This window comes from Seriola dumerili, unplaced genomic scaffold, assembly GCF_002260705.1.
Source record: "Seriola dumerili isolate Sdu_G_001 unplaced genomic scaffold, Sdu_1.0 BDQW01000068.1, whole genome shotgun sequence".
Taxonomy (NCBI): domain Eukaryota; kingdom Metazoa; phylum Chordata; class Actinopteri; order Carangiformes; family Carangidae; genus Seriola; species Seriola dumerili.
The window spans coordinates 7,810,541-7,836,121 of NW_019174323.1; the positions used below are offsets into that span (position 1 = coordinate 7,810,541).

Here is a 25,581-nt window from a genome sequence, read left to right on the forward strand (position 1 = left end):
CAGATCCCCTTCTAATCATTTAGGTCATTTTTATAATGATTTCATTTTCAGTTTTATATCTATACATGATATTTTACACATATTTGTATTTAAATATTTCGTCCCAGAGGTCAAAAACATCATTTTGGTTACTTCTTATTTTAGTAGTTGTGGCCATAATTCCTACCCGCCATAATTACACTGAGCGTTTTGGAGTTTTGAACACTAGTAGTTCCATGGAGCAATGTTTTTATGAGTGGATCTCGGACATGATACACACTCCTGCCACCAGCTTCTTGCTAGTCTATTGATTAACATCGAAAGGTGTCTGCGGTGGCTGTGGAGAAGACTGCAAGCTAGCACACATGGATGTAAACAGTGCATGATTTAAAATATTTAAAACTTTGCAGATGTTTAATCAGGAAGGAAGTGCACTAAACATGTTTGTCCAGGATGCATACAGTGTATTTTGGTGAGAAACGCTGGATGTAAACATAACTTTTGTTTGTTTATGAGAAAACTCTACAAGGAACCTTTAGCTACTGAGATCCATGAACACGTGGGGGTATAGTGAATAAGGTGAACAACATTGTCTGTTGTAAACATCCGTTCCAAGTTTACAGACTTTTTTCTGTCCAAGTTTGACTTTTCTATCGTTCTTGACTACCGTTCTTGACCTAGTAGTTGTGCTTTTTTTAGCGATTCTGACTTCAGTAATGTCGCTGCGTTCCCAGATTTTCCCAATTACCCGGTTATCATACAATGTTAACATAACCAATGCACATGAAGGCCAAAATGATAGAAATAGGACCCAGATTGTAATAAACCAGACTGATCTGTTGACCCTGCTGCAGTGGACCTCAGGTTGGCACTTTGTGTTCCTCTCTCAGTCTGTCCCCTCCCGCCTCAACCAGCAGGCCAGGTGATAAACAGTGCCAGATGTTGCTTGAACCCGGCAGGCAGCAGTGGATGAGAGAGGTGGGAGAAAAGTGGGGGAAGAAGAGGGGAAAAATTTCTCCCCCCCTCTCTCTCTCTCTCTCTCTCTCTCTCTCTCTCTCTCTCCTCTCTCTCCCTCTCCTCGTAGCCCTCCCCCCTCCAAAGCACCCTCCTCCCCTTTGACAGTGGTTGGAAAATGTGTCTTTGATAGAGAAAAAATATATTTACACTGGGACCCGAAACCGTTCCGCCAGCTCTCAGGAGGGGGACTGGAAGGGGGGTGGGATGGGGTGGGGTGGGGTGGGGGTGGGGTTCTTGAAGGGCCTGTAAATCCCTGCTGCCGACCAGGCGTGACCCCACGTTGCAGATGCATCTTCCAACATCAGGGCCGGCGCAATGGAGAGCCTACTTCCTCTCTACCACCTCCTCCTCCAGCTCCTCCTCCTCTGTCTGCTGTGCAGAAATCAGCTGCAGGGGCCTTTCTTTCCACTGTCAAGCCAGTTTGAGGTAGAAAAATCACCTCAAGCAATGTGTGCACACCAGCGTCTACTCTTTCTTTGTAGAGCTTTGTGTGTTTACAGGTGTGTTGTATTTAGTATGACACAAAGCCTGAATTTGTTGGGCGTGAGCAGGAAATCTGATAATGCAAAATATGAAAACCTATTTCTTTGCTAATACACCAGCGTGTTCACAATCTCTTAATTTCCATCTCTTTCCCGTATGATTGTTTTGTTTTGCTTTCCCTTTGTATCATCCACCCATATCATTATAATTTCTTATCAGCATATCCAATTTCCACAAACAATTACATCCCTCTGCCTGTACAGTACGTTACTTAGCTCTAGCACGCCCGTCAGACCACCAGGCTGCATATTGCGTAGCCTTGTCTGATCTGATCTATCCTGTCCAAGCAGTTTACAAGAAAGAAGGTATTAAAGCAAGGAGAGCAGAGATGCATAAATGGAGATTGACTCAGAAGCCCAACTCCCAATCTCTGTGTTTACCTTTTTTTTTTTTTGTTTTTTTTTTTTTTTTTTATAGAAATTGAGTGATTTTCAATCAGGTGGTGAAATAACTGAGTGAATGAGCGGCAAATCATGCTCTGTGTGTGTGTCCAAAAAGAAAGAAAAAAAAAAAGAAAGGCACTCATGGTTTGGACGGGGCAGTGGAAAAATATTTTTAGAAAGGGGAGAATGCTATGAGCAGGTTTTCTTGGGGAAAGGTAGTGGACGTCTATAGGCAAGAAGAAGAAGAAGGGTTTGCAGAGGTTGAAGTGACCACCAGAGCACTGACAGCCCGATTATTTTATTACACTAAGAAAAAAGAACAAGGGATTAGAAAGAAAGCCAAGGAGAATGAGGGAATAAATTGGCGAGGTGGGAAAGTAAGAGGCAGTCACGCTGTAAGGTTAACGAACCTCATTGTCCACTATTTTGGAGCTTTGCACTTTAATCTGAGTTATTTCTTAATACTCCTTCGGCTCAAGGGTCTTTGTGTTAACAGTTTTCTTCTCAATTAGGATGACCACTTGACATAAGTGGGCCAATTACAAGGTGGAGTTGGCAATAGCTAAAGGAAGATACTGGCAGGAAAATGTGCCCACCTGAACCAGAGAGAGGTTCTTCTTCTTCTTCTTCTTCTTCTTCTTTTCTTTCTCCTAGAAGGTTGAAGCTGGACTGGCTGAAGAAGAGGCTCTTTATTTTAGATCCAGCACAGGGAGAAGGGTGTGGGGTGGGGTGGGGTAGGGGTGGGGGGGGTTGTTGATTTTATTCATAATTTCCATTCTCTCACATGCCAATGCCAATAGCAGTATTTATTGCGGCTGTCTGCAAAATGACACATTTTGACAGAATCCCATCTGAGCAGGTGCAACCAGCTGAGCTACTTGGACATGGGTAACACAATGAGTCCATAGAGTATGGAGTAATGATACAGTTGTATGAATGTGTGTTTGTGTGTGGCAGTACACATGGAGGTAAATAAAGCATCTGTGGGGGGGGGGGGTTACACGCAGCTGCTACAAGTCAGTTGCTATTCAGGAACCCATTTATTTTGAGGGAGTTTCCACAGCTGTAAATGACTTCAAATGATACTCTAATACATGTAGTGAGTGTTTAAAGTGCCCACTGATATCTAATATGACATTACGGGGCTGCTGCATTCATTAGTAACACTGATGCTAGGCCTCATATATTTGTCTTAAGTGATTTATGTGCCTTGTTTAGAGTCTGGAAAGAGTAGGTTTAGTTGTACCTCGGCAGCAGGTTCCATAGTGAAGAGGAAGAAAAACTCCATGTGACAAGGTCCTTGTGACTCTCTGATGGCACAAAGTTGATTCAATGAATATTTAATGATCTCTCTCCAGGTTGCCCGCTCCCTGTCAGTGGGTCACCCTGTTAAATAATGATCTGGGGGTATTTATAGCCATACATGCAGCAGAGGGCAGAACGGATACAGGTTTTTTTCAGAGCCATATCCTTTGTGATTTCACTGATTAGTGCATCTCCAAGCGGTGAAATCACCTGGTGCAATGCATCATCAAAACAAATGGTTTCTGGTTTTCACAGCAAACGATTTAAAACCCCAGAAATTTTAATCATGTTCAGACTGCTTATCATTCTAACTTTTGCTTCCACCGTAGCCGTGTTCAAAGTTTAATTGCTTTGTAACTTTGTAGTGTACAAGACCGCCATTTACCTGCAATTTTTCCTCACAGCCAGAACCAACATGTTCTCCAGCAGCAGAAGTGATTGGAAATGTTTTCAACTTAATAACACTCCAAACAGAACTTGTGAACTGTGTGAACATCTATTTTCTGATCTTCTGTTTTGTGATTTAATCTTGAACAAACGTATACCAACCATAAGTAAAACATAACACATACTAGTATAGCATATGTACACTTAATTACTAGTTTAGTTTGTGCACCTACCTAAAATTCATTTAAATATAACATTTGAATTTGTCCAATAAGATTATATACCTTAATGGGATATATAGCATCTGATTCTAAATGTTTAGATTCTATTTCAGTAATTAAGTGCATTTAATGATTTTCAGTTGTTGTTTCACAACCACATGCAGCTGGGTCTCTTGTCTTCTTTTTAGTCCTGATTTGGTCCGCGTCTCTTTGTATGTTCAGTTCTTTTATTTTTCTCACCAGCCACCTGTTTTTCTTCAGCTGCCATTTCACCCTGGGCAGGTATATTGTTGTGCAGTGTTGTGGGATCTGGGAGCAGCTGCCCATGGTATTTATATGAACCAGCACTGTTTTCTGTTTTTTGTCACATGTCCAGCTCACAAAAAACCATGATGAAAGCAGCTGAATTCTGCAAGTAGCTGCAGGGAGTTGTTTGATTACAGGGAGTCATCTAATTCATCTATTATAAAAAATATTGCTTACTGCAGCGTTAATGAGCATGAGTTCATTAGCAACCTTGTTAGCAACCGTTATAAACATGTTCAGATCGGCCTCTTATTAGCAAGATTGTCCAACTTTTCTAAGTAAGTTGTCCTCTTACAATACTCAGTGGTTTTGCAGCTAAACATAAGAAGGATAATATAATGGACATTGCAGATTTATTGACAATAAGTAAGCCTGTGCTACCTGTGCAACTGTTACGCTGTTACGTTTTTATCACTTACTTTTATGGACTAATTCACACCTGAGGCAGCCCTCAGGTGTGCCTGAGGGCTTTAGTGAGACTATGTAACTTTTGTTTAACAGCAGCCAAAAATGATGATCATGTTAAATGCTAAATGCTAATCTACTGTTAAAGGAGCTATTTGTAAGTTTTGCTATTGCTACATAGCCAGTGTTAGCATTAACAGCTGTTTACTAACCAGTCTAGAGGAAATGTTGTGTTTTCAGCATCAAACTTCATTCCTTTACTCGCCAACAGCTGTCTCCAGCGGTGGTAAGCAACGCCTCAACATTAGCCACCATAAACTAGTGGTCACACTAGATCAGTTAAAGCTTTAGACGCAAGAGTGTAATAAACTCAGTATCAATGCTTTATGTGTTATTTCTTGCTTTAAAGAATAGGATGAAAAAATGCAGTTTGACAGCCTAATAAAAAGAATTATAAACACAAAAGTGCTTTAAAAATATAAAGTATGAAAAGCTGAAGTTACTCTATATTGTAGTTTTTCTTGATTAGGATGATTTACATACTATGGCCTTGCATGATTGTGTTCTTCATTCATTAGACCTTTAACAGTCTAATCTCTGTAGGCCTCTGCAGTTATCATAATAACTGCTCTCATGCTCTGCTTCACTCTCTACATACTGACCACTTTAGAAATTGTTAGGTTCGCCACCTAGTCTGTCCTTCTTTTACCCTGAATAACTGAACTGCCCTGGCCTGCCCTTTGCCCTGACCTCCCGCATGTCCCCCACCTCCCTCTTAACCACTGGCCCCAGAACAGCGCTTCAGACCTTGCTGGGTCTGAGGGTTGCCATTTCCTGCCCCCACACACTAAACCTGTCATTGCCCCAGGCCCACAGACCAGGAATAACTATCTCCAAAACCATGCATGAGTGTTTAAGCATACCCCCAGTAGCTGTGCTAAGCCCCAAATCATTTCACCAGGGAAAGGTCCACCTTTTCTTGTCTTAAGCTTTCACACTAGCAAGCTACTGGCACTGAACAAATACCTATGGGAATACAATCCCAGTGGGGAAGTGACTTAAATGCCAGCCATGTGGGATATGCAGAAGTCGTGACTGGGCTGAGTTGCTCCAGGAATTGCACTTTCAATTATGCCCCAGTGGGGAAGCCATGTTTCATACGTGAGGACAGTTGAGCAACAGATGAATCCCGTGTTAACGACGCCATAGCTACTCCCCAAGTTTCAACAACTCACACAGTCGGCAAAGAGCATTCAGACCTGCTTTGTCAAATGGGGTTTTTCTTTCCTACAGGAACAGCTCACAATGTGGCTTCTTTCTGCGTTCTTTCATTGCTGGAAGTAATCATTATAATAACACAGATTTTACACAAGCTGGCATTCAAGTTCTGATACAAATGCATTGCATAAGTTATTTGTGAATATGAAAGGTTCATGGCTTAACACATTCCATGGATTGACAAAGGCAGCTGCGCAGATGGTGAAATCCATGTGTTGCTGTTTCTATTACTCACCGTTAGACCGGCATATTCAGAGGTCAGACTAAAGATAGAGAAAAGTCTATATCCATGCTAACCCTGTGAGGATATAATGATTGTTACACGACAGAAAACAAAATTGTTGGATTTTAAAAAATGGAGAGGCAACTTTATTTTAGGATCTGTTTGAAAAAAAATTATTAGTCTAGTCTCAGGGTGGTGCCAGAGTAGCCTGGTTCCAGACCTTCGTTTCACCGCCCACATCTCTGTGATTCAAATACATCTGGGGGTGGTGTTGTCATTGCCAGCTGTCTCCTTGGTTGGAAAAACAGTCAAGCCAATCAAAACTTTAGGCTGAATTAAGAATGGCAACATCATCTTCTGCGCCAGAGCAAGAAAAAATGGCACCAGAAAAATTGGAACAAAAATAGCGACAAGTGTGGATGAGATGCTGTTGTAAGCCCACGCACAGAATTATCAAGTCATAAAGTGGCATATTTCTGCAGTAGACATGATAAACCTGAGAAGAACTTCTCGAGACAAGTGTTACTGCAGCTTCTATGTTGAGTGCAAATGTCGAAAAGGATGACTATCTCCATTGTTACTGATTGGTCAGGCCAAATAATTCTGTCTCCCAAATACAACTTAACTGACATTAACACAAGGACACAGAATAATGAAGTGAAAACAAAGTCGCAGTACAGTCTGATTACCATTGCTAATGACAGAGGAAAGGCTATGCTTTTGCTTAAATTGACTATAATGAATAGTTTATATAAACACTTTGCAGCTCCCCTTAGCTCTACGTAACTTGTAGGTTCAAATTAAAAGTATTTATCTTCTGTACGGTGGCCATTGTAGGACGTCTGACTCAGCTCTTTAAGGTCAGACTTGGCTCAAATTTTGTCCAAGCTGTAATGCACCTGACTCAGGTGTACGTGAACTCTGCTTTGCTTTGAGCGTAGCATGCAGTTTGACTGCCAATTAACTGTAATATTTAGCACATTAACTTGCATGTTAATTTTTGTTTTGTTATGTATTGCCTTTTAGCATTCTTGCGTGTTAACATGCTAACATTTAGCATGTAATGTTTTTTAGCATGTAATGTTTAGCTTGATAGCATGTGGACACTTAGCATAGTAACCTGTTAATGTTTAGCATTTTTGAATTTTATGTAAGCGTTAATTTCCGTGTCCAGCTGATGCTAGTGTGAATTAGTTTAGAGCTGAAGTGTTTGACACATGGAAACTTTGACCTGTACAGTATATGGTGCTGTTTGTGGTGGAATCACTGAGTTATTTAGATCTTATCCACTGGGATCTAAGAATGTCTGTACCAAATTTCATGGTAATACATCCATAGTTATGTAAAAAATGTCCCCCTGGACCAAAGTGTTTGACCTCGCTGTAGTGTGGCTAACGAACAACATGGTCTTCACATGAACTATGTGGCTCCCTCGTGAGATAAACGACAACCATCGATACATTTGCTTTCTATTAACCACAATAGGTGGTTGTGGCCAAGAGTACAAATTTGATTAGAGAAAAGCTGCAGTGCGTTTTGAATTATTGAGTGTGTGATTATGTGTAGCTCGCAGACATACCATTTTAAGGCCCCAGTGTTGGGTTTGCATGCACAAGATATTTTGATAGCTCAGTAAATGATTGATTCACAGCGGGAGTCTCAGTGTGCTCTTTTGCCAGGCATGTGCACGTACAGAATGTACCATAATGCGTGTGGTTAATGTGGGCAGATATTCCAGTCTCTGTGTAGGCTAAGTTGATGAGCCCTGTCTCCTCCTGTGGCTTTTGTAATCTCTGCTCAGCAGACACGTGATGTGTATTTGCTTGTCTTTTTGTAAGAGAAATTGGCCTTTTCTAGTTAAAGTCCTATTGACCATTGATTGTACATTCCCTTTTAGTTCCCTGTGTTTTTGATTATATTAATGGCTTATTTTTGTGTTAGACCTTATTTTTTAGCATTGATTAGAGCTGTTAAATATTCAAGGAAGGTTAAATCTGTATTCTGATAGAGATCATACTCCACAAGACTTTGCTTGTGATGTCATTACAAACTATTTGAAGTCTGAGTTACATTTTCACATTCATTTTCAAGCCCTTGGCTAGATGGACTGATTGGTTGATGGCAGATCTGCATATACAGTGTATGTGGATTGACACTGCTTGCCCCTAAAATCCACCTCAACCTCAGCTTCATGATTTAATCAGCGTAGTGTGGCTGAGAGACTGGAAAAAGACAGACAGAGGATTGGAATCTGTAGAAACCATTAACATAAAGACATCTCCGTCCCGTCCTCTCACTGGCTGCTACATGGCTTCTCTGCTCCTTTGAAAAAGGAGTTTTGGGCACTATCTTGATCCATAAAGATCAGTTCTGCAGCTTGAAGCCAGATGATATATAACTCTGATTGCTTTGCTACTGGCCAACCTGGCAGGCGGCAGACAGGGTGTGTGTATGGTTGGGTTTTCAGAAAAATGGCTTTGAATGTAGAAAAACATAGTTTTATGCGATCCAGAGGAATATGTAAGAAATATGTTTATGTACTCCTTTCACTCTTAACACATTCCAGCATCTGGGGTATGAACAGATAATAAGGCCAAAGATCACTAATAATAACACTAATATTGGTATTTATAATAATAATAATTTATACCACCTTTCCAATCACAGTTAGATAGCTTTACACAGACTTTAACAGAAGCAAAAGTGACATTCTATTTTATAGAAGTAGACAGAACAAGAAGAAACAGTGATGAGGTTTCACTTATAAACAGGACTAGGTCAAAACCTAGTATGTGGCTGGACCACTTATGGTCAACGTGTGAAACTGAGGACGTAGTTGAAGACTTGCAGAACCACAGTAAGTAATGAATATCATTGCGTCATATTTGCATCCTGCTTAATGCCAGCCAGTTTCAGCTGTTAATCTGTTTGCTTCTCTCCTACTCTGTGCTCACATATGCAGTATGATGCAGGTGACTGCACGTAACAAGAGGTGTAGCCCTAAGCCCACAGTTGGCACCCACACATAGTCCAGCCACATGCCATCTTTATACCTAGTCTTATTCGAAAAAAGGTCTCTTAATCTAGTGACAAATGTGCGTAGTTGGCAAAACTGCAGGCTGTAAATACCCCCATAATAAAAACGGTTTCATTCATTTTGAAAAAGCAATGGCCAATGGGGAAACTCAAACTCAGTCACATGGTATTCAGCTGACCAACGGTAGAAATATGATCACTCAGTCAGTCACTTAGTCATTCAGTCAGACAGTCACTCAGTCAGTCTGACATTCACAGTTATAGGGCTGGCCCAGCTGTTGTGGCCCAGGCAAAAGTGAAATGAAGATTTAGCCAAGAGAGCTAAAATTCAGTGTTACAAATCCATTGTAAACACTGGGAGGCAGCTCCATTATTTATAAGCTGAGAGTAAACAATGTTTTGCCTCACCACATATCTGGATAATGCAACCCAAATAACGGAGAGCAGATTTGGAGAAATGATGCCTAATGTAGAGTGAAATTGGAAGTTTCATGCTGGCCCATTATATCATAACATTTATCTTCTTCACAACAGAACAGAATAATAGCATTATAATACAGATTTCTAATACACAAGGAATTGATTTGCATTACCTGCCGCCAAAAGAAAAATACTGAAAATGAGCATGAAAGACGAGCATATTTTTCAGCCCCAGCAGCTATGTGTAGGCGATAAGGTGTCTTTTTTTCAGTTTGAAGAGTATTTTATGTTATATAGTCTTGCAAAAGGGGTGAGTGGTAAATGTTATTAGCCACGAATGCAGTGCATAAGTAGGTTCATATTATTATGTGGCAGCTTCTGCAAAGTGTGGAAGAATGAGTTATAATTTTAATACTTTGTGTAATCAGTGCACACAAATGATTAATTCAAGGGTACAAACTACTAATTCCTTTAAACAAATGTTCACCATCATGTTCACCATCCAAACATGGTAATGTTAACATCTTAGCATTTAAACAAGCTAATATGCAAGGGCATATTAACATCACTGCTAAATGTGACATTCAGGATTTAGCCAGCTAAAATCCTATAGCTGTCTAATTTTAGCCCACTTAAATTCAAACATTAACATGCAACTCAGTCTAAGTTAATGGGAATTGTACAGATCATTAACTTTTTTGAGTCATGGGAGGATGTGCTGGCATCTGAGGAAAGAACAGAGTAATGCATCTTAATGAAGATGAGTCATTTGCAAAATCCATATTATGTTTATGTTGTGTCTGTGAGACGCGAATGGATCGGAAGTTCATCTTGAAGCAGTCCTTATTACGGTTTAATTTAAATATTGGCTACACTGTCTCATTGTCATTCAAGTTATAGACTCTTAAAATGTGGCATCTGTTAACTTTGGCAACAAACGTCAGCCTGGATGGAAAATAGTTCCAAAAATTGCAGTTGGGCCCTGGTTTCGGTCCACTTAATGAACCTACCTGAAAATCAGCATGTATACTTGACTTTGAGTTGTCTGTACATTGAGTCAAGGAGCCATGTGTAGGCTGCCTGTCCACTCCAGACAGGTTGGGGTTTGGTTTAGGATTTGGGTGGGAGGTGTTCTTGTAGAATCTGATGAATGGCTGCTTGTGCAAACCTGGGTGGGAAGGGCCAATATGGATTGGCCTTTTTACCTCGGCAACCCCATCAGCTGGTAATTGGCACCATATGTCAAGCACACAGACCTCTCCATAACGTGCACTTCTCATATTCAGTGCTCACCCACATGAGCCCACAGAAAGGTTGACCCTCAACACCATTCAGGGATTAAACTATATATTATACTATTTTTCTTTTTTCCTTTAGAGATGAGCCATACTTAATTGATTTTGAAAAATATTAGTATTGTAAATGTATAGTTTATATGGGATTAAAAAAGAAACAGATTGTAAAAGGCAAATCATTTTCTCATTTACTGATCTGCTTAAATTAAGTTTATATTAAACAATATTGTCTCACCACAAACACAGATCAGAAATCTCATGATATTAGAATGTGAAGAGGAAACTCATGAATGAGCTGCATATTATCTACAAATGCCACTGTGAGTAAGAAAAAAACATCACGAAATGGTTAAACAACAGCTTTTACATCACAAATCAACATTTTAAAATATATTTTCTTCAGGTGACAGCTCTCTGTTTTTGTGAGTCTCAGTTTTGTGGAGAGATGCTGTGAAACAAAGCGTACCATTTTCATGCCAGTTGGTGTCTTCAGTTTCTTTTGTGCTACTTCACAGCCAATCAGAGTGCTCCCTTTTAGTGACTGCCTCTGCTGCTGATGCAACAAGCTCAGCTGGCTGCATGGGTGGCAGTAAGAGCAGATTAGTGCCAACGGTGCCAGACACACTGCAAAAACTATGGGCAGTGGACCATCCCAGCAACAGAGCTACAGAGGCTGATGGCTGAGTTGGCTTGCTGTGTCTAAGACCGTACATGAGCACTCACGGCATGACATAACACATGATTTAGATGTTCCAGACCAACATCAAGATCAGAAAAAACAGTGGGCAGACCCAGTAATCGCTTTCTGAAACTTCAAGTCTGTGACATACAAAACCTTTTCAAACGGTCTAAAGATTTTGTCACTGCCTTTTTAGTGTGAGAGGCGATAATGACAACTGTCCTATGAGATGTCACTATTGTCAATGCATGGCACTTACATGGAAAATAGCGTCAGTGCTATTCACCGCAAGAGATGGGGAGAAATTGCTAGTGCCCTCAAACACCCTGGTGAGCAAAATGTCAGTGATTTGATAAATCAATAACACTAGCCAACAGAAATTGACTGACATGCCTGTCAGTCTTTGTATGGGAGAGAGGTGGGGGCTGACAGCATTGTTGTGACTGTTAATAAGCCTGACTGTATGAATGCCGAGCACACGTCATTGTTGTCTCCTTTTTTCGAGTGTGTGCAGTTATGAAAACAAGACGAGATTTTCATATTGACCTTTTAACCCTTTTACATCAAGGCCCTGTGACTGCACAATATGTGGAACCTTTGTATACCGAGCCTTATAACACACAATGTCTGTGTTTACATAAGACACGGGCACAGGTCAAGCAGTGTGACTCATAAGTGGGTGGTGTTTATCTTTAATACACCTACACCTGCAGGCTGAAGGCTGTGACTCTTATCCGGGGATTATTGTGAACTTTTGTCTGAACCTGGTCTGACGTGTTTGAATTAAAAGGCAGAGACTGAAACAGTTGCCTGGGGTAGTATTAAATCACCCCCAAACAGATATCATGTGCATTTGTTTTGTTTCTGCAGTGTATATTTATTCTTGGATCAAGTAAATAAAATTGATTTAGTTTCATCGAGAGAGACTGTTACATAGAACTAAAATTTAAATTGCCTGCAGGACTTTACTTTCAAAAAGGATAAAGAGGAAGAAAAAATAAAGCTTAAGTCCATATCAGTTTCATATCAAACAAATGTGCATTGTAAAATGTAGGGATTATTTTCATGATCCACTAAATCCATTTATGAAATTTAAGGGTCCATATCACTGAATCAAATTGAAAACTTGAATAGTACCCCAAATTTTGACTGGAGGTGACTGTGTTGGATTTTGTGTCCATTGGAAGCATTTTAGAAGCAGCACGTCCGCTCCTCAGCAGCAACATTTCCAATGGAGTTTGAAGTTGTTTTGCCAACCTTTTTTTTTGCGTTTACAGCATATTTGCAGTTCATTCAGATGTGGTAACAGATGCGTTGTGGCTATACTTGACTCACATCCCCCTGCTGTCTGGTACAGTGTCTTAATTTCCTGACTATTAGTGTGTACATTGGCAACAGTAAAAACATCACTCTGTATCCCTCCCTCAGTCTCTTTCTCCTTAACAACACTGTGCTGGGCAGGTGACCAGTCTGTTTACAGGGTTTATGTGCTCTGAAAGATGTCACAGCACAGAAAAGGGGGTAGAATTAGCGTGTTCACCTTGGTGTTGCGTTGACATCACTGCCGATCGGTGCCACGGCCGATAAATACCCGTGACTACTACTCCAGAAGAATTTGGCCTGGGAGTGAATGCTGACTGTACCGTTTGCTATTGCTGACATAAGCCCGATGTTAGTGAGTCAAGGTGGGTTTTATGACCAGTGTAAAAGAGGCTTAAAAAGCAAACGCAAAATTGTATCTCCCAAATGGTCAAACTATTCCTGTTTGTACATTCACACCAGGATTTCATGCTCCAGAGATGTGAGCTGCTCCAGCAAAAATATCTGCTGGTGGACATTGGCAGACCAGTTAGAGTGGCTGATACCCGACTTTATACGTTTTTTAAGATTTCATTTGTTTGTGAATTTGTGTGTATATGTGGTCTGTGTGTGTGTGTGTGTAGCCTACATCTTTAGTGTGTAATGCCAGAGATTTAATGATGAGTAATTCCCTTAAAAGGTAGGTTTAATGAAATTGGCACCGGGTGCGTACAATACGTGCTCTGCCTTCACATGAACCAGTAGAATGTTTCTAATCTGTAGTGCTTGTAATGAGGAGAAATAGATAAGGTTTTTCCAGTCCCTGCTCTCACGAGTGTCTGTGCAGTGATAACATACTCTGCCTCCACTTTTTCTTAACCACTTCTCTCTCTTTCACATTGTCCTTGCTTAGAGGACTGCTCAGCCAGCAAGCTTTCCCGGACTCTCTCAACAGTGGTATGTGGTCTGTATTTGGCCAGCCTTCCACCCCTCTCAGGACTGAGCAGAGTTGAGGACATTCATTATCACACCTCAGGGGCTGGCTGAATAATGGCTTTCACCTTTGATAGCGAACAAGGACCGATGAGTCGACTCCTTTTGTTCTGAAAGGCCACGCAAGATGAAAGGATGCTCTAGTTCTCCACTTTTTTTTACCATCTCTTCTGTTTCACCAACTCAGTAGAAACTTTATCTTCAAAAATTTATGAAATTGTTCCACCAGTAGAATAAAAAAGGACTGAACCTTTTTTTTTTTTGTAACATGTTCTAGACTTTTTTTTTAACCAGTTGAAATAAAATGCTGAGAAGTGGATATGATTATCAGCACAGTAAGACTGTACAAGAACTTAAGAAAATGTAATCCATGCAAATCCAAAGCTTTCAAGGCTGTCTCTTTTACATGGACTGGAAGAAATTTACTCTGTTTCTTCACCACATCTTCCCCGACATTGTTTTCTGAAGGAATTTCTGAGAGTGCACGAGAGGCCGCTCAACCACACATAAGGCTCAGTCGATGTAGACAGACAGATGGCAACCACAGAATTAGGGTTCGGCAGATTGTAGAGGTGTGAATTATGTAATCTTTGTAAACTGATCTGCGCGCGTGTGTGTGCGTGCGTGTGTGTGTATGTGTGTGTGTGAGCTCGGTATTTGGCTGTGGGTTGTGCACAGATAGCTGCCAGGCTTTGGCACTGTAGATTTTTTTTTCAGGCTATGAGATGAAATGCTGAAAGCTCCCTGGGGGTGCAGGGCGCACAGGGAGATCGGGTTCACCACCGTCTCCCTGCCCTTTCACTGTAGTCGGTGTTAACTGAGAAAGATTATGAAAAGTTAGGCGTGTATATGCTTTCTTCCTTCCTCTGTGCCCTGGGAGAGTTGATAGACAACAGACAGCACATCCATTGTTTAGCTAGGTGTAGTTTCTCCTCCGCTCTGCTGCAGATGCATGGAAAACTGGGATCCAACCTCGGGTGTTTGGGAATGGACAGAAAACCCCTCTCCAGCCCCCCCCCCCCCGGCTCTCTCTCTCTGTTGCGTCATTCAGCCCTGGAATGATCGTATTATGGTGCGTTGTGCACATTTCAAATTACCTTGAGTGCTAGCCCACCTACTTTGTAAGGTTTCATTACTTTTGTGCAGCCCCTAGCCTTTAACAGTCATCCCTGATATGCGGCAAATTGTGAGTGGATAACCTTTAAATCTGTTTTAGCCTTTTAAACAAAGACCACAAGCAGTCAAATTCTCATTTCAACACAGACAACAATCTGCTGTGAGAGAGTCAGTCTAAAGAGCTGCTGACAGTTCATTGAGCTATACTTCACCTCGTCCCCGCTTGTTACTTTCTCTTAACCCCAATTGACATGTTATCCAATCCACACTCCGCCACACAGACACACAGCTGGATGGCAGACCTTGTCACTTGATGCCTGGAAGTGCTCAAGGCTCTAAGCAATCAGAAAAAAAGGAGAAAAAAAAAGATGGGAAAAAAGGGAAAACATCTTGACACCGACTCGCCACATTGATGAAAGCCTGTCTGCATTTACCTCAGTGCTGCTCAAAGCCTATAATTGAAGAGCAACCCAATTACCAACCTTACTTGGTGAGAAATGGCATGTAATAGTGCTATTAGAGAGCTGACTCTTTGCTAAGTTCTGCTTTCTGCCAGGTTACATGACCAAAATTTTAATTTATGCATCAAACTTTTATAAAATGGATATTAAATACATTTTTTTTAGTGATCTTGTGTTCAAGGTTGGCTCGCAAAGGATTTTCTCTCCCTCCTGTAGACGGTGAATTAGTAGTGTAAGAGAACATACTATTATCATGTCTCTTGAATAACAATAAAGGGAATTATAGGACCATCTCATACTTTGGATAATAGCATTGTTCTAGCATTTCTGACCATAGGGATTTGCTTGAAAAACAGCCATGGGTCTCTTCAGCAGATAAAAGGGAAGAAGAAATGGAAGAATATGATAAGGGAGGAGTTTATGTGGAGCAAGGTTTTTTGTTTTCTGTATCTTTATAGATCTCTATCTTTACTTTTCTATCATCCATATGACGCACACATTGTCTAGTCACAAGCACTTTACGTCACTGGACAGATAAGTATCTCCTGCATTTTTTGTTGGTGATTGTGTTACCTGTTACAAGGTATTGATGTGATTCATCCTAATGTGATTTATCAATATTACTGTTGAAGTCTATATTTTTACTCACTTAGCTGTGTGTATCCAAGGTGTATTTGCACATGTAAAACCTGCAGTATCAAATGACTTTATCTTACCCATCTCTGCACCTATGTTCAGCTTTTAAGACTAATTAGGCTCATTGTTTTGGTTCTTACACAGTACAAGTGTAAGCAGCCATTTCTGCCAAACAAGTGTAGATTGTGTACTGCCTCTGCATGAAATGAGAGAGTCAAGGTAAATGAGAAGCTAGTAACAAAAAGCAGAAGCTTTGTGGCTTCTGCTGTAGCTGGCAAGCTACCGACTAACGAGCTAGCAAAGCCACGAACCTGCTATCTATAGTCAGTTGCAATAGCTCTTTGAGCGTCTTTCTACTTTTTCTGCACTGAGTCAGTCGCTGGCGTCAGTCATGTGGTTCTCAGGATTAAGCCTAAAGTCATTCAAATAAAGGGTTACTGAAGAAGGGGAAAAGGTCTCTGAGATAGCTAGCTTGCTAATTGTCAGTTAGCAAGCTCATTACCTCAATAGGTGAGTCCAATTTGGACTTTCTGGCTCTGTGTTCCCTCAAAGGTCTGTGCACATTCATGTTCACCAAAGTTGAACTTGATTCACTCATATTTATTAAAGTTATTTGATGATTGAAATTTATTTTTGCTGTGAAAATTTGCCATTTTGAATGCTGGTGTGGCCATGTCTTTACGTTTTACACCCACTTTATCCTCAGGCTGAAATGTGAAATTTAATTTAATTTGCGCATAAATTAAGGTTTGCTGAGCATCGTGTTTTGACAGCTCAGTACTGTTTTGAATGAATGATGTGAAACTTGAAAAGATGATATGAACAGTTTGTCCCCTGGCTCTGGTTAGTACCTTTTTAGGAGTGTCTGCTCATCCTTCAACTCCACCGCTTTTAGCATTGGAACAATGGAAACCTATTTAAAATGTATAACCACTGAGGTTTGATCTCCTTAAGTACTATGGTTGTTGCTTTTTAATGACTTTTTTCTAACATGTGGTTGGAGGCAAGCGAGTGACAATGAAAATGCTAAGATCCTCTTCTTGTTTTGTCTTGATGGGCTCGGTGGGGTTTTTCGCATGTATTATAATAGTCAGATTAGTCAAAGCTGTTGATGCACAATATGTGTTTACTACCATGCATACAGACATAGAACCTCTGTTGGTGGAGCTTATGGCCTAAGGGAGACTAAGATAAACTATTTTATGTTGGCACTAAGCGTAAATAATGTCCATGTAGGCGGGCGGATATAGGAGAAACACAGTGCAGGAATGAGGGTATTATATAAGCTGAAAACAACTCAGATCTACAGTATGTGGCCATCTAGTTCACCACAAATGTCTGCAACCACTGATTGTCACTGTATGATTAATACAAATATAATAAGTAAAGGGCGAGTGATTCATTGTGTTACACAATATGATGTGGATGTGTTGTATTTATTATTAATTGAATTTGCATTATAATGAATGATAAGTGCCCTGTTTGTTCATTAGCAGGATCAACAAATGTCAGTGGCACTACTGAAGTGATTTGTTTTTGGTTTGGACTTTAATTTTGACACTCCACACCTTCACCTTCCTGTTTGTCATACTTTAATGCTGATAAAAACTGCTTAACGTTTTCTTTTATTTCAGTTTGATTTAAATAGTTAGAGTTAGATATATTGGTGAGTCTTTTCTCTCTCAATACTTTCACCTTAAATGTCGAGAAAGACCAACATTATGCAAACACAGCCTACATTCAGGAGGATATTAGAGACATTGAACTAGCTACAGTCCACAAGAGACAGCCCATATGGCTGCACAGTTGTTGATTCTGTACACAGTCCAAATGTAAAAATGTAACAAGTATGCTACTGCCAACAGTTGTTGCTGTATGGGGAAAAAATGTGTTGTGCCCACTTGAGATGCCAATAGAGCTTTGTTTACCTGTTTCTCAGATCAAAAGTGGTAAGACAGAGAAGGAGTGTCAGCAGCTGCTGCTGAGGAGCCTGCAGTGCCTGGAACGCTACATTTACCTCATCCTCTTCAACACATACCTGCATCTTGAGAAGAAAGACTCCTGGCAGCGCTCCTTCACTCTCTGGATGGAACAGGTACAGGATCTCTGCTCCACTGCTACTGTTTTCTACTCTATACACATGTGCATGTCATCTATTCCCTTTTTTTGATATTTATATACATGCATTTTATCTATTCCTTTTTTTTTTTGACATTTATGCAAATAAAGACAGAGACAACAGGGAATATGTTTGATAAAAGCCCCTGGCAGCTGAGCCATCTGCACAGTGGATCTGCACTGCTGTTGCTCTCAGGCTTTAAAGGAGGTTTGCTGCTCTACACGTGTAAGATGTGCAGGATATCGCAGTTTCATTAAAATTGTGGCAGGAGGAACAAATCTTTAATTACCCAAAATGTTACGTGTCAATAACTCGGTGATGAAAAACAGAAACAGGACATGAGAGGGAGACAGTGTTTTTTTTTTTTTTTGTTTTTTTTTCATACTCAAGGTTACCAGAGTTTCATTAGGATTTTCCTCTAGGAATTTACAAGCTGGTTCTGGTTCTATTGTGGCTGGTTCCTCACACACTGAACTTCATTATGTCTCGGCTCTGTGTTTTTGTTGGTACATTAATCGTTTGGCCACCTGTGCCTCTACAGTAAAGCCGAGAATTTATGTGCATTCCAAACAAATGAGTAGTCTGTAAGTGGTACCCAGTGTACACACACACACACACACACACACACACACACACACACACACACACACACACACACACACACACACTGCAATTAAAATGTATGTTGCAATATGTTAAACTCGCATGGTGGTAAAAAATAAACAGTTTGGCAAGTTGACAAAACACATTTCAGGGTAAATACAGCAAGTCCACATCATTTAGTTTTATTTACATCTTTATACATTTGGTTTTAATTAAAAGGTGTTAGCTGTCTTGTTGTTATGCCCGATTTTGCACTGAGGCTCAGCAAACCTCTTAAATCATTATTTTTTATGTTTTTATGCCTCTGCACCAGCGACAGTTGTGGACAGAGGTGTTATGTTTTCAGGTTGTCTCTCTGTCCGTCCTGTTCTTGTGAACGAGATATCTCAGAAATGCCATGGGGGAATGTCTTGAAGTTAAGCACAAACCTCCACTTGGATTCAAGTATGAACTGGTTAGAATTTGGTGGTCAAAGGTCAAAGGTTAAGGTCACCGTGACCTCACATAATACATTTTTGCCATAACGCAAGAATCCACCTGCTCATTAAGACACAATTTCACACAAATGTCTAATAGGATAAAATGATGAAGTGATGACATTTATATCCAAAAGGTCAAAGGTTGACTTCGCTGTGACATCATAATGTGCAAAATGACTTTTCTGGCCGTTATTCAGGAACAGGCATTTCACATTTGGTTGGATACTGAAGTGGTGACACTAATCTTGGTTGCCCACCTTGAAACTGATTGTGTAGATCTTCTGTGCTGCCAGGTTGAAAAGTTATCACTACATATATTATACGAGTCTGGACAGACATGCATGAAAACTACAACTTGACTGATAGATGGAGGCGTACAACCACAAGGCTGTAATTCTAGTTTCTTCAGGCTAAAAGATGAAATTTTAATGTTTCTAATCTCACAGTGTAAGAAATTAGTGTCTAAAATGTATGCTAAATGCAATATTTGGCCTTCAGCCTGCAACTTCACAGCCATTTTGTATTCCATATTTGCAAGCAGACTGCCCGCGGAAACATAGCCAAGAGGCTGGAATGTTTGAAAATTACTGAACGAACATCTCCTCCTTCTTTGTCTTTATTGAGGTGGAAGAAACTCAAAGAAAAAACGTGGAATTCCAAAATAGACTGGAACAATGGCTGTGAAAACAATTGTCACAGAAATATGCGCGGTCATTCGGTGCATATTCTTCCTGTTATGAATAGCAAATATATGTGGTGCATCAGAGTGACTCTAATGGCCCAGTTATGCCATGAGAAAATACAGACATGCACACAGAGGGCAGGAACACTTATCTGTAAAGCAGGCAACAGAAAACACTTGTCGTCATAACATAATATCAAAATGTTATGTCCTGGATATTTCTCTATTTTATCATCCAGGTAGCATTTTGTCTTTGCTGGCATTCCTTCCTTTTTTTGTTCTTCCTTCCTACTAAAGCTACCTCTGAGCAAAAGATCTAGCAACTTTCTTCAGAATTTTCCTCAAAGCGACGTAAAAGTATTTTTCTAAAGTTTGAAAAAGTCATTGAGAATCAACCACTTTAGCTGCAGATTTAAATCTACACCAGCCTGATAACCTGCTTTGTAGTGCAAATTGCAAAGCCAATCACACACACACACACACGCACACACATAATATTGACATATCATCACCTTTTTAAGTAGTGATGTACAAAGCAGTTCTTTTCTGCATCTGGAATCGCACGAATCAGTTCATTAAAAAGTTTGGTTCAAAAGATTTGTTCTCCGAATCGTTCAGTGTTTGACTGAAGCTTCGACAGCGTAGACCCACTCACTGAACTGAAAAACAGCTGAATGGTGTATATTCCTCATGATCCCCGGCTTACCGAACCGGAAGTGCTGTCACTTTGACAGGAACGCCTAACTCCGTTTATAATTCTTGATATTTTAAAAGTGTCTTCACAGAATATTATATATTCAAGTCTTTTTGACCGATCTACAGTTCGACATTACTCCTGAACTTGCTCGGACTGATTTTGGCAGTTTGAGCCACTGACTATAACTCAGGGCTCACATTCACTGAGTGGTACGTTCAGTGAGCATTCACTGAACTTCTTTCAGTTTTTGCCATTTTTTTGCTCTGCTATTCATATTGTGTTCTGCTATTTGTATATTCGCTGCAATGCATACACATGACATTTATATGTAGCTGTCAGTCATATTTCTTGCTGTAATTTCTATAAGCTACTCTACACTGACGTTGTGTTGTACTGTACGTGTGTTGCTGCTGTGGCAAAGTACCTATCTAGAATTGAACACGCCGCTATTCCTCCTGCAAACAAAATGACTTGAATGTCATCGATTTGTTCACGCAGGGATACACTCACTCACCGAGTTAGTGAGCGAATCACGTTCTTCAGTATACACTCAGGCCCTTCGAACGAATCAATGGCTTGAATCACTCACTCGGTGAATGACTGTATTCCTGCACGTTCGCTCACAACTGACTGCGAGCTCAACTGAACTGAGAAATGAAGGGACAATTCCAGGAAGTGATTCATTCTTGAACAACACATTTAAGTTTTACTTTTAAGTTCATATGGAGAATTTGTTGCTCCGCTATGTTCACCAGCTTGACACTAACTGTGTCAGTCTACTGTTTGGTGCCGAGCAGATGGTATACAGTGGTTTCTTTTTTTAGAGCTATTTTGCTGACAACAGCTGCCTGCTGCAGCTGCAAACGATGCCATGAGAGCAGTGAGGGTGAAACAAAACAGTAAAATTCGGGGCATTTGAGCAACAATGAGCTGAAACGCACTATAAAGCTCCATAGAGCCAGAGGGCAGCTGCAGGTTCACGAGGAAATTCTCTTTTGGTTCATCAATACGAGCAACTTCTTTCACATTGTCTTTTGATGTTATTATAAAATATACTTAACACCACTGTTACATCTGATGAAGTAATTGTTGTATTTGGTTGGAAAATGATTAGATATAATTGAATCATTTTTGGAACTTACAGAATCACAGAATGAAAGAGAAATTAAGTTGATAGGAATTTTAGTTGAGATGGAAGTGAAAGTGTTAAATCAGTTTTTTTGTGCTTGTTCTGACCATTAAATCATGCGTCAGCTACTATCATCACATTTTAGTGCTGAAAATCCCAACCCCTCACCTCTGAGCTTTTACTTTGAAAATTGTATTTTTACTTATTGCTACCATGTTAGTGTTAATTCTGTCTTTTCTTACCTTTAGTATAAGCAAGTAGTGCTACATTATTATTATTATTATTAATATTATTGACAGCGTTGTGGCGCCTCACAGGTGTTTGATGCTGCACTTTCGACTCCCAATTTCTTGTAATTTTCCTGCATCTCCTGAAACAGCTGGGGCCATATCTGAGCAGGAAAACAAAAACCACAGCTTTAGATGTGCCAGTGCAGTCAGCCCCCACCACCACGGACACTGGGAAGGTCTGGAGGGAGACAGGTAACCAGGCCGCTATATCACAGCCATCCATCAACTGCGCGGAGAGCGTCATTCAGAAAGCACCACCATATATCAAATGATGAATTCTCTGTTGTGGAACAGACTGAAATCAAGAATTTTCCATGCTGTTGCAGGCCCTCCTGTTTTTTAGCAGAGTATTAGACCCCCACCCCCACCACCACCACCACCACCCCCACCACCAATCAGAAATAATATTTTTATACTCTGATCAGCCATAATGGGAAATACATTGACTAGACCTCTATGGCCAGGAGGGAACCACAGTTCAGAGTTTAGTTGTACTTTTTGAGTGCGCTGCTGCAGACTTGTATCGTAAAATGACCTTCTCCACTAACTAAATAGAAGTTTAATAAACAGCAACCTAGGCTGGTGACAGAGGTTACCCCTGGACCACGCTGTAGCAGATGAGAGTAGACAGTCACATATTCTTCATCAGCCACAGTGTTAGTGAGGGCAGTGTCAATGTGTTGGAAACCGGCTGGAGGTGCTGAGTCACTGCTGAAACTACTGTGAAGTACACATCAGAATCACATAACTATCTGGTCTGAGCTTAGCATTTTAATGGAGGTGCTGCATGAATTAAATCCAATTTGCTTGATGAAGGGATAACTGACAGGATAATCATTATAAAAGTGACCCGTCTCCACCCGTAGCTAACAAACTGTACCTAAGCTAAGATAAGCTTTTATATTCAGAATGTCAGTTAAAGTGGGTAGATGTCTGTAGCACTGACATGACCCATAATTTCTTACTTTACACTTTTTCTTGGCCTCTTTCTCTCTGCTGTTCACAGTTACAGTATATGGTTCACAGTGAGAAAATAGTATGAATAGGAATATATATATATATATATATATATACTGTAATATGTCTTTTCATAACCAAAGTGCATACTGCTAAAATGTCCTCCCCATGCAGGGGAGGTTACTTATTTTCTAGTGTGCTTTCTTCTTCTTTTTTAGATTTAGTTTTATTCCTAGCAGCAGCAGCAGCAGCAGCAGCAGCACTTGAGGTTTCTTTAGATTGAATATAAGGAACTCAATCAACCTGGCATAGCCAAGACACTGTTTGATTGACAGGTCATCTCTGGGTAAGTGCAGCGCAAAAATCAACACAGGACAGACAGAATACTGAGCACAAAACGCCGTGGTCCAAACTTACCATTAAAATAAATTGTATTACTTCCTCACCGGCAGAATGTCCCTCAATTACACTGTACCTACAAAGGGTAGAAATTGATTTAAAGCAGTCAAGCTCTGTGAGGTGAGACGGTTGCTGCGCCAACCAGCCTCTTTGGCATTAGGGTTAGGATTAGGTGTCATCTTTGAGAGTTCTTTATTTTGATTGATTTGTGATCCTTTTTTTTTTTTTTTACAGAGAGGACAGCAAACATGTCAGATGTTCAGAAATCTAAGTATTTTGGTTGTTTTTTTTGTTTTCTTTTTGCTTTGTGTATTTGATGCACATATTACCCTCTGTATGGATTCTGTGGTGTGTTGACTGCTGTCGTTCCCTTCACATCTTTTGCCTTCACTGGAAAACGTTGAAGTGAGAATGAAATGAGTGATGTGAATCTCACATGATCATTCTCACACTGTTCTTAAAATGAAAACTAGTCTGCTGATTGCTCTCCAACTGCCAACAGTTTGACAAGAAAGCTGCCGACGTGTACATAAATTATTAATACGGTGGAATTTAAACCAAGACGGCTCACAGAATGCTCCTCCGAGAATTGTGTTTCTCCAAAGCACGCGCCAAGGCATGACTAGATAAAAATTTAAACCATTAAAACTTTGCAAACTCTCCCTCCAGGACAAATTCTTTTTTAAAAGAACATTTCATTCAAAAGAATAATAACAAAACACAAAAATAGTCAAACAGAAATATTGTGAATCTTGTAACATTTGTGATACCTTTTTTCCCCCCCGCCACCATCAGAAATGTGATGTGTTTACTGGCCCAGTTGCTGCGGAATCTGGAAGTGGCCCAACCAATCTGCCCCAACCATCCCAAAGGCACAATCATTAGCCTATCACCAGTGACCGTGGCAGGATCATTAATGACAAACTGCAGTGCCAGAGGCGGCGGTTGAGGGTCATCACCATCACTGGTCATGCATTTGAAGCCATGGTTACACAACCAGCCAGATCTGAGCAGTACAGCCTGTCCTGCATCCCGCACTGACTGTATGCATGTTTGTGTGCATGGACTAATTTGATCTCTACAGCGGCTAAAAGCAGGAGCACAGTGTTCCCAGTCATGCACGGCAGCAGCCAGTGCCAGCTGATATGGAGCCTCTGATCCATTTGGTCTTTTTTGCTTCTGTTCAGTTGGATTGTTTGAACTGCAGCAGCATGTGTTTTGTGTTGTTTCATTGCTGAATCAAAGACGCTAATCGCCACACGATGATACAGCAGTGCGTCCTCAAAGCAATATATCTATATAAATAAAACAAGTTTTTTTATGTGTGAAGTAAATAGCGCCTACTGTCACATTGTGTGCACATCGGACAAATATTGTCGCAGGCGTCATTAGGCCATGTTGCCTCGTGGCTGTGAAGTGAGATCAGAGGAGAAACATCAGAGGAGTTATTGGAATTGAAATCCGTGTTTGCTAATCCAAAACGTGGCCCTTTACACAATGGCAGGACTTGTGTATGGTGCATACCACAGATGCCTGCAGGAGGGGTACCCTATCAGTCACTCCAGCTGTTTTGATGTGTGGCACAGAGGCCTCCCTGTCCCCCTGCACCGGCCAGGTATGTGCAGCCTTTGAGATAGCCGACTGTGGGAAGGACCAGCGCCTCCTCGCTGCCCTGCCCCTCCCACCGCTGCAGTCGTCTAATGAGTTTTGGCGTTTGTGATCTCCTCAGTGCAGCATGAGAGGCATCTCTCCGACAGCTCTGCTTACTGTCATCCAGAAAGCTTGTCAATACACACCAACAACCACACTTCAAGGCTTTTTTTCCCCTTTTTTTCGAAGCTGCTGCAATGTACCATGAAAGATCTTGATCTTTTTTTTTCTTTTTGACTTTGTTTTACACTCTGCAGATGTATTGATGTGCTGCTTTCTACCCTGGTGTGTCATAAAAACATGCCAGGGTTGTGCCAAGATTTTCATTTTATCTATGACTATGCATAAAAGTGAGGCTGATTCATAAAATTCATTATGTGTTATATGACTTAAAGTCTGAGAATTATGCTTCAAAAGGATTAAAAATCAAATGTACAGTTGTCAGGGTAAAGCATCATGTTTCCCCGCATGTTGGTGTCCAGGTGCACACCGTCAGAAATAGAAGTGATGAGAAAATGTGTCTCAGTAAACAGAGTTGAATAATCAGACTGACAAATGTCAGCGTGTAATGCAGTCTGAGACTGGACCACAAAC

General features: G+C 40.6%; 1 protein-coding gene across 2 annotated transcripts in view; it reads left to right on the forward strand.

The window, feature by feature from the left end:
* The window catches only part of pald1 (phosphatase domain containing, paladin 1), a 52,862-nt gene that overhangs the window by 23,506 nt on the left and 3,775 nt on the right, over positions 1-25,581 (forward strand). For both annotated transcript variants that reach the window (XM_022743204.1, XM_022743203.1), the window contains one exon: positions 17,922-18,077. In XM_022743204.1, coding sequence (XP_022598925.1) covers positions 17,922-18,077 — 156 coding nt within the window. The remainder of the gene's footprint in view (positions 1-17,921; positions 18,078-25,581) is intronic.